This window comes from Podarcis erhardii (genome assembly GCF_964252035.2).
Source record: "Podarcis erhardii genome assembly, chromosome: 12".
Lineage (NCBI taxonomy): Eukaryota > Metazoa > Chordata > Lepidosauria > Squamata > Lacertidae > Podarcis > Podarcis erhardii.
Window position 1 is genome coordinate 46,790,690 of NC_138513.1, and position 10,439 is coordinate 46,801,128.

Below are 10,439 nucleotides of genomic sequence, written 5' to 3' on the forward strand. Positions count from 1 at the left end.
ACTGAGGAGAGCTGACTGGCAGTAGTGTGGGCTATGGTGTTATGAACCCCATCTCTAAAAAGAAAAACCTTCTATGTATGTAATTCCTTCATCATATAAGGCATATCTTGTGTGATATGACCTGTAACTTGTGGCTTGGCTCACTTTCTTGTGGCTTCTGAATGTAGGTGATTTGCTGCTGCTTTTAGTGCACATAGTTAGAGCTTGGTCTGAGTTACGCTGCTACCACGCGGATAGTATTGTTTAGGATTGTAAATCCGTGTTTTGCAAACTGCATGCCTGGAACCACCAGTAGGCCTTGAACCCCTTTCAGGTGCACCTCAGCTTTGCAGTCTGCCCAGTACCTTCTCATTTCCCAACCCAGCCTGCCCCCAACTACAGTGCCAGCAGCTGCTGATGGTGGTCCTGATGTGCATAATTCACAGGCATACAGGGATGCAGCAGTAAGAAGTGAGGCTGTGATGGGAAGGTTGAAGGGGGAAAGGAAAGGAGAAGCAGACAAGAAGAAAGGCGCCTGGGGGCACTTCTGTGCCTTTTTCTCCTCTCGCCTTCCTTCCTTCCTTCCTTCCTTCCTTCCTTCCTTCCTTCCTTCCTTCCTACCTACACACACACACACACACACACTTACTTTTATATCCTATGTCCCAATGCTCCTTCCAAGCCAGTGAGCCTCTCCAATTTGAAAGTGACAGCAGCTTTGAATTGGAAATTAGGCAACTGGTGTGTGTGGATAGCCTTATCCTGGCTCTCTTTATAGAAGAGTATTTTAAAATCTGCAGCCAGACAATGAGTGTGGTTCCAGGAAAATAGTGAGCATTCCAAAGAAGCATTTATGCAGTTCAAAATTCAAGCCATGCAAAAAGTTATATGGTTAGCTGGTATGAAAACAGCTAACAATATATATAAAAAAGTAAAGAACATGGTCCAGGCTGCCCTCCCAGTTCTGAGGATTTTCTGCCACTCTTTGTAGGCTTCTAAATGACTCTTAAGCAACAAAGCATGTGTGCACAAATACAAAAAGTAAATGCACCGTGGGTTTTCAGTGTTGTGTGCCATGCATATAAATTACAAAGTTCTTTTTAGTGGCATGTGCAATGCATGTGTATTAAAATACACCCCAGCAGAAATTCTGGAGCCCCATAAAGAACATTTCTAGATGTAGCCCTGTTTCAACAGAACACACTTGAGTTATTTCTACTTGAAATATATTGTTGTCCAAGGTTATCCATTGCATGTGCACCTGATCTGTGGTGTTAAATCTCACTACCTCTGTGTGGTTTTTTCCTTCTTCACAAAGTGCTATTTCTAAGAAATTGTACCATTGCAGGTGAAGCACAGACCCTAGACACGTGGTTTCATCCTCTGTTAGACTAAGATGTTCACGCTAATTTGTAAACTTGAAACAAATGTGACAAGGAAGCACTTGATCACTCTCATTTATTCGTTGGCACTACTTCACTTTCCGAAAGTAGCTAGCTTCCTGTCTCCGTGTGTGTCTATTGGCTTTTCACTGAATTTGTGTTTCCAAATGAAAATTGAATAACCAAGCATCTGTTTCATTTATGGCAGGAGCCCCCTGGCACAAATGGAGGAAGAGCGGAGAGAACATGTGGCAAAGATGAAGAAAATGGAAATGGAAATGGAGCAAGTCTTTGAGATGAAGGTCAAAGAAAAAGTTCAGAAACTGAAGGACTCTGAAGCAGAGGTACATATTGCTGGGGCAGGATGTACTGGATAAAGCAAACATTAGAATATTTGAATTACAGGACAATATTTATTTAGCACTGTGAGTCAATAGAAAATCAGCTGTAAGTGGATTCCCGGGGAAATTAGATGAGCTCAAGTGGACATATATGTGGGTAATCGATAAATCCCTAGTCCTGTGTGCCCAACAACTGTAAATGCACATCATGTCCTGTGACTTTTCACATTGTGGAGCTCTTGGCCTTGATTTTACCATTATGGCAATATTTTTTATTTTATTTTTACACTGATATAACTTGAGCTGAATGCACCTTTTTAACTTGTGTTATGTATCAAATAGTGATCTTCTGTGAAGCCAAGAGAAACTCAGTTCCATAACTTTCAAGAATGTAGGATTGTCGTGATTGCTTAAGTTGAGATTTTAAAAAATTCATCCTAAAATAAGATCCATTGTAATATCATCTTGAAAAGCAACAGCTAATACGTAGTGTAGAGTTCAGCCATGGTTTGACGCTTGGTCTTACCTATCACAGCAGCTTTTTCTTCCTGTTTGGATCAATAGGGAAATTATTCAGTAGGGAAACTTGCTTTAAAGGTCATAGAATCATAGAGTTGGAAGAGACCCCAAGGGCCATCGAGTCCAACCCCCTGCCAAGCAGGAAACACCATCAGAGCACTCCTGACATATGGTGGTCAAGCCTCTGCTTAAAGACCTCCAAAGAAGGAGACTCCACCACACTCCTTGGCAGCAAATTCCACTGTCAAACAGCTCTCACTGTCAGGAAGTTCTTCCTAATGTTTAGGTGGAATCTTTTTTCTTGTAGTTTGGATCCATTGCTCCGTTTCTGCTTCCCTGGAGCAGCAGAAAACAACCTTTCTCCCTCCTCTATGTGACATCCTTTTATATATTTGAACATGGCTATCATATCACCCCTTAACCTCCTCTTCTCCAGGCTAAACATGCCCAGCTCCCTTAGCCGTTCCTCATAAGGCATCGTTTCCAGGCCTTTGACCATTTTGGTTGCCCTCCTCTGGACACGTTCCAGTTTGTCAGTGTCCTTCTTGAACTGTGGTGCCCAGAACTGGACACAGTACTCCAGGTGAGGTCTGACCAGAGCAGAATACAGTGGCACTATTACTTCCCTTGATCTAGATGCTATACTCCTATTGATGCAGCCCAGAATTGCATTGGCTTTTTTAGCTGCCGCGTCACACTGTTGGCTCATGTCAAGTTTGTGGTCAACCAAGACTCCTAGATCCTTTTCACATGTACTGCTCTCAAGCCAGGTGTCACCCATCTTGTATTTGTGCCTCTCATTTTTTTTGCCCAAGTGCAATACTTTACATTTGCCCTCCTCTGGACACGTTCCAGTTTGTCAGTGTCCTTCTAGACTAGATCACAAAGGAGAAGGGGTGAGAATAAGACAGTGCTTTGTTCAAGGTCTGAACATTATAGCGTTTAACATTAAAATGCCTGTTAAAAATAAAATACGGGCTGGATCCAAATTGTCGGTTGCATTTGGGTCCTCCTGAAATCAAAGTTGAAATGTTAGTCATTGCTCACGTTCCACTGAGTTCAGTGGTTATTAAGTGCAAGTCATGTGGTCTGGGTCCAACCCAGTGTGCTCATTTATTGTCTATTTTTTACTTACAACTTCACTGCTCTCTTTTTCTCACTGACCCCTTGAACACAGATGAGAAACCTTACCATCTTTTTCATTCTTGTTCCTTAGCTCCAGCGGCGTCATGAGCAGATGAAAAAGAACTTGGAGGCACAACACAAGGAATTAGAGGAAAAACGCCGCCAGTTCGAGGACGAAAAGGCAAACTGGGAAGCTCAGCAACGTATTTTGGAACAACAGAATTCTTCGAGGTGCGCTGGAGTCGTAACTGCAGTCCTTTCTGAAAGAGTTCTGATTTTAGGTCCTACCAGTTTCCCCCATCGCAGGAGTCGATAACCTGTTCCTGCACAATCCCTGCAGGGATAACACATCCAAGCAATGGCTTAGCTGTGTATAGTCCTGTGGTTTGCATCCCAGTGGTGTCCCTTGCTGATGGAAGACACATTGATACAGCAGAGGCTGCAGTCAGTAGAAAAGAGAAGGAGGCTATTTTCATCAGTTTGCCTTTCTCCTCCCAGCCAACCCCCACATCCTATGTTGTTTCTAAGGGCTCCTGAAACAGGGCATCATATTGGCCATATCAGTATCACCAGAAGCAGCCCCTTAGAAATGTTTAATCTGCTTGGTTGAAGGGGGAAATTCCCCATGGCCCATTCCCATTTCTGTTCCACTTTCCGTTCTGTCCAGTCTGTGCCTGGAATCGCCATTCCTCCTCTGTTGTCAAACCACTTCTTGCAATTCCTTCCTTAGGACTGACAACCCTGCTCATAGCAGTACTTCCTAAACCACTCTCACCAGCTCATTTTCTGCTTCTCCACCATCTGGCTCTGTGCTATCACAGGAAGCTCCCACTTCAGATTTAACTATGTTATCTCTGCTCATTTTGGTAAAATGCCATATTATGCGCATGTGACATATCATATTTGTCCTTGCTATGAACTGCTCCACATGTACAGTTATCCTGGAAAATGGCCATGGTAAATATACTTCACAGATGGATATCTCGGCCTGGAAAAGATGGAGAGTTCGGAGAGAAGAGGGAAAAGTATGGGCTTTAGCAAAAATATTATAAAGGATTAAGTAAAAATAGACTGTTAATGGATGAAAGGAGGAAAGGTAAAGTTACATTATATTAAGATAAATTATAGGATAAAAATTGGGAAAAATGGAAAGGATTTGCTGAAATAGCTAACCGAAGTAGAATACAAAAAAGGGAGGTGTGAGGAGGTCAAGGAAACAAGCAAATGAAAGATAAGTTATGAGAAGGTTCGTTGTGTTTTTTTAAAAACTGTTTCTATTTTTCTGTTTTTTATAGTTATTTTTTTCTTTTTTCTATCCTTTTTTTTGTTTATTATTGTGATGTGATGTTAAGTGTTGGTTTAACTTGGTGTTTTTTCTTTTTCTTTTTGTAACCTTTGAAACTTTAATAAATATTATTTAAAAAGAAGAAGAAGAAGAGGGAAAAGTATTGCTCCTTCCTCCTTCCTCATTCCACTAGTTTTCCAGGCTAAGATTGCTGCCCTCCCAGTAGAAAACAAGAGTGATTAGGAGGGAGAAAAAATGTGACGAGAGGAAAAGGAGAAGAAGATGAACCTAGCTGGGGAAAGTGGGAGTGGGTTGAGGACAGGCAACCAGTTGGAGAGAAGGAAAGGAATGGCTTCTGTCTCTCCCCTTTGCTCCCCTCTGTGTCAGTTGGCGCTCAGTTTCCCTCTTCTTTGAGGGCCTTTGCTTTGTTACCATCATCATCATCAAACCTTTTATTGGCATCGCATACAAACATCCAAAACAAATCAATACAGAATTACCACTTCCCCAGTGGCACAAAGCATTTGCTAAAAGAAAGGAGGCAGAGCAGTCTATCCTCACATCTCTAGGTCTCCAAGGAGATAAGACGTCTGCAGTGTATTTTGACAACAAAAAACCAAATAGAGATATTTAGCCACTAACTTGATGAGCTCCTGATCATTCCCCAGTAATAGAAAATGTATGACCTCCAACTCTGGTTTCCATTTGGGGATACAGAGTTGATCTAGAAATTGCTGACGGAGATCAGCATAGAGTTTACAATTAAGAACCATATGTGTAAGGGCTTCCACCAGGTGGTCTTCACATGGTCAAGTTCCTTCTTCTTCCACCCTGCCTGAGAACCTTCCCCAAAGGAGGTTTGATGGATTTGAATTAAACCTGGTCAGTGAAAATGCCCTTCTTGAATTTCTTCTTTGTTACTCCCTCTTCCCTCTGCTTTTTGTTTCATATTCACTTAGGGACTGTGCCCTTGTGCTTTTCTGGGGTCTGCAGGTCCGTGTTTTGCTTGCGTGTTTCCTCCCTCTCAGCACCCAGAAACACACAAACACAATGTAAATGAGCGAGGGCCACTTTCAATGATACACCTTCAGTGGCAGCCATGTGACTGGCCAAGTCCCTGTATGACGGTAATTTTATGTGAATGCCCACAGAAAGTTTGGGGACCCCTACGCTGCTTGCTTGATATGCTGAAGAATGTGGTAATTACAGTAATGTGCTGCGCTTAAACAAGCAGAAGATCACATACGTAAACATATCTGAATAATTATTTTTCCTTTTCTTCTTTTACAGAACTTTGGAAAAGAACAAGAAGAAAGGGAAGATATTTTAAATATACTTATGACCACCAGTTATGTATTAGTTGCCAATATTCCAGCCTGGACATGTGTGTGTTGGATCTGTTTGACCAATCTTGCACCAGTTGTGTCCATATCTTTGGATTTAACAGCATGACAAAAAAATTTTTTTTTGGTTAATTTTGAGGGCACTTGAGATGCCTTGAATTATTTAGGGTGTTGTATACTTAGGAAAACAAACCAGCTCTAAGTTACCCCTTTAAAATAAAAAGGAAAAAAAAAAACACAAGTCATTTTACTGCAAAATAACATTTTACTGTTGTACAATCATGTTCTGGTGGTTTGATTTTGTTTACAGGATATTCCAGTATACAAGGACTTGGGAAAGTTTTCCATAAGGATACATTGCCATAATATAATACGAACTATGCTTCTATTATAAAAAAAAAAATTCCATTCAGTGCAGCATATATAATAATGTAATTTAGTCTAACACAGTTGACCCTATTTTTGACACTTCCGTTGTTTGAAAATACACATGGAAAAACAAAACTTATAGGCTTATGGGGCACCTAAAAGCTTTTTTTAAAAAACAACTTTTTTTGGATTCTTTAAATATATGCTATTCTCATTTAGTAACTACTCTAGCCAGAATAATTTCATTACTGCTTCATTTTTGTAATAACATATAATTTAGATATTTTTCCATATATTGGCCCTGCTAAATAGAATGTAGTTTCTTTCATATGGTAGGAACCAGTTGATAAAACCTTTCCTTTAACTCCCTTTTTACATTTTATGGTAAGTAGCAGGAAAATGCATTTATAGGTCATTTCTAGGAAAAAATGTGGAGTTAACTACCAACCTGTTTCTACCTGTGTGCAGTCTGTCTTCTACTAGAAAAGAGAATCATGGCCTCTTGAGAGAAAAATCACAATTTTACATTTAGCTGTATTCATATACTGCATTTCTGTATTTTTGTTTGTATTGTAAAAAGTCACATAATAAACAATGTTGTGATGTAACATACTCAAGTCTGGATTATCTTATCCTTGGATAATAGAATTTATGACATTTCCCTTTTTCTATTGTTTTTAAAAGTAAAACATTTATAACTAATAATTTACCTGAGCTGACTTTACCTGGACTTCTTCAAAATATTCATGATCATTTAGCAAGATGGAACTTGAATTTGCATATTTATTTAACATACTCTAACAAATATTCCGCTTTTCAATTTTATATCAGTTACAAAAGGCTTTGCAAATACTTGGGTGATTAGGAGGGAATGCATGCAGACGTGGTTGTGGTTGTGTGAGTGTGTCTTTCATGGCATGTAGGTTTCGGATACATTTTTCAATATGCCATGGGAGCAAGAACATAGATTTTTTATTAAAAATGGTTTCAGCAAAACTATTAGGATGTATTTGTACTTTACCAGCCAATGAAATGAATATTTCTGAGAATGGTTCCTATTGAGAGAAAGGTGGTGATAGCTAGGTGGTAACTTGAAAACTGCATTCTTAATAGCGAAGTCTAGCAACAGGCTGAAAAGATGAGAAAGGTGTTGGTGCTGTTTTTTTTTAAAAAATACTGAATGTATTTTTTACCCACTACTAACCCAAAAATTTCATTAATCTAACCTATGCTAGGATGGTACACACCATCTTACACTGAACAGGCAGTGTGCTTCTTTAAGCTGCTGAACGTTCCACATTCCTCCATCCTGTCTGGAGCTGGAAGCACACAAACCATGAGCCACGATTTGGCATTATGTTAGAACCAGGGCTTGTAGTTGGGTGGGAGAGAAACCTTCACCACCGGTTTGCACATAGTGCTTTACCAAGCATGTCCAAAATCTGTTTCGGGGGCCTAATCTGGCCCGCAGGTTGGTTTAATCCAGCCCCTGTGGCAGTTCATTTCCTGGGGTAAAATCCTAAAAAAAAACCTCAACAACTTCAATCCTTTGGTCGTCCCTCATGGCCCTTCACTTCATCAAATCTGGCCCTCTTTGAAAAAAAGACACCACTGTAAAACCAAGGCTTATGGTTTGTTGCTCTCCGCTCCAGGCAGGGAGCAGCAAATTGCGAGTTCCCTCGCAGCGGGGTGCTATTCTTCCTCTGAAAACCACAAACCATGACTTGCCATGAAGAGCAAATAGTATTGTCAGATCTGTTTGCTGGGGCAACTTTTTCCATTCTTGCTTTGATGCTCAATCCATTTTCTCTGTGTTTAATGTAAATGCTAAGTGATTATTGATGTAATTATTGCTCATTGAGATGTTACTCCAGAAACAATACACAAGAAGAAGCTCAACTACAGTGGTACCTCACAAGACGAATGCCTCGGAAGACGAAAAACTCGCAAAACGAAAGGGTTTTTCGTTTCTTGAGCTGCTTCGCAAGACGGATTTCCCTATGGGCTTGCAAGTCTTGCAAGTTTGTTTCCTTTTTCTTAAAACCGTGCATTCACTTCGAGGAGCAACTCATAGCACGCGGTGTGGTAGCCTTTTTTGAGGTATTTGAAAACTTTGGTGATTTTTAAAGCTTTTCCAAAGTCCGTGCTTCGCAAGATGAAAAAATTGCAAGACGAAAAAACTCGCGGAACGAATTAATTTTGTTTTGCGAGGCACCACTGTATGACCACACCTAAAATCTATTGTTGTGATACAGCTTGAACACTATCTAAAGTTACGACTTCACTTTTCTAAGTTTTATTAATGCTCTGGAGCGTGTTTGATTTGCAAAATCCAGCAATTTGATTTGCAAAGCGTTAGAAACATTCTGATTCCCCTGTTGAGAATACCAGTACTGTGTAAAAAGTACTGTGGTAATGCATTATTAAAATTTGTTACTCCACTTAAACTGCATTTGTATGATAATTATTATACTTATCACTAGTACTTGTATAGAACTAATGAGTGAAGACCAGAATAAGCTTTACAAGACTTGAGTTTTCCAACAATACAGGAAAAAACTTACTAATCTGCAGGGTTAAATTAGAGCTCTGGTCTTCTCTCCCCTTTCTGAAATGTAAGCTTCAGAGTCTTAATGGTTTTATATTATATATATACAGTATACAATATTTTATATTATACAATATTTTAAAGTACTGTTTGGCACTGTGGCTCTCACGCACAGTAGTATTGTGTGTGGGGAGGTATTATGTTAATCATCACTGGGGATGAGTTGACCCCTTAAAATATTCTACCTACTTGTCAAGTTTGAATGGTGAGTCTGCACACGTTTTATTATTATTATTTTAAAAAATAGTATACTACCCTTTATCCGTAGATCTCAAGGTGGTTCACATCGTAATACAATATAAAAACACACAAAAAAAACATTACAGTGGTACCTCGCAAGACGAATGCCTCGTAAGACGAAAAACTCGCAAGACGAAAGAGTTTTTTTTTTTTTTTTTGAGTTGCTTCGCAAGACGAATTTAACTACGGGCTTCACAAGACGAAAACGTCTTGCAAGTTTGTTTCCTTTGTCTTGCAAGTTTGTTTCCTTTTTCTTAAAACCGTGCATTCACTTCGAGGAGCAACTCATAGCACGCGGTGTGGTAGCCTTTTTTGAGGTTTTTGAAGACTTTAGTGATTTTTGAAGCTTTTCCAAAATCCGTGCTTCACAAGACGAAAAAATCGCAAGACGAAAAAACTCACAGAACAAATTAATTTCGTCTTGCGAGGTACCACTGTATAAAAACAAACCAGTTAAAACCCGCTCCCACAACACATGTACTGTACTTACCTAAAAAGGGTGGTTTCTTGTCCAAGGCAAGGAACTACTTGCAACAAAAAATATTTGACTGGTGAAAACTCTAAAGGGGAGAGAAAAAAGAGAATGGGGTATGAAAATGTGGAAAGAGGAAAGAAATCTCCCAGTAGCACTTCCGATCTCATAACTTTGTTGGGGGGATTTTAAATGGTGCAGTTAATTCTACCCACCATATCTAGTACATTTTCTGTGATCTGCACATAAATCGCAACTACTTTTGTTAGCCCCCTTCTCACTTTCATGCGCTGGCTGCTGGTTTTTGTGCAGCCTGCCTTCTCTATTTGCTTCCCTACCCCATCTTGACTTCCTGCGAATCCAGGTTCGTGATGAGGCACTACAGATCTTCCAGTGGGAGCTGAGTGATGACAGTCTTCCATGTTTATGTATACAGGAAGAAAAAAAGCATAATATATGCAGCATGAGAGTCTTGTGCTGTTACCCTTTCTAACTTTGGAAGTCGCTAAGCGATAGCTTTTCCTTTCAGCACTGGAAATATTAAAGAACTGGTTCCTGGTGGCTCCTGGCCTACCGCCTTTGATTACTGGTATGATGCTCACCTCTGTCAAGTATGGGACCTCACTTAAGATGAGTCATTGGATTAAAAACCTCTTACAGCATCTTGGATCCAAAAGATGTTGCTATCTATGCAGGCAGAAAGCACTTTTGGTTGTATGAGGAGACCCCAGTTAGCTTCTGCCTCTGCAAGCCCTGGAGCTTCTCTCGAGGGTTCC

At 40.1% G+C, this 10,439-nt stretch overlaps 1 protein-coding gene and 1 long non-coding RNA gene across 3 annotated transcripts in view; one reads left to right on the forward strand and one right to left on the reverse strand.

Moving 5' to 3' along the window:
- Nucleotides 1-6,955, forward strand: part of SEPTIN7 (septin 7) — a 36,960-nt gene extending 30,005 nt beyond the window's left edge. For both annotated transcript variants that reach the window (XM_081834834.1, XM_081834835.1), the window contains 3 exons: nucleotides 1,570-1,705; nucleotides 3,438-3,577; nucleotides 5,922-6,955. In XM_081834834.1, the coding sequence (XP_081690960.1) occupies nucleotides 1,570-1,705; nucleotides 3,438-3,577; nucleotides 5,922-5,961 (316 nt within the window). In that variant the 3' untranslated portion in view covers nucleotides 5,962-6,955. The remainder of the gene's footprint in view (nucleotides 1-1,569; nucleotides 1,706-3,437; nucleotides 3,578-5,921) is intronic.
- On the reverse strand, nucleotides 6,237-8,807 carry LOC309326276. Its single transcript, XR_014150249.1, has 2 exons — nucleotides 8,575-8,807; nucleotides 6,237-8,254 (listed from the first exon to the last, which is right to left on the reverse strand). It is a non-coding gene; the product is annotated as an uncharacterized lncRNA (long non-coding RNA).
- Nucleotides 8,808-10,439: the final 1,632 nt, after the last annotated feature.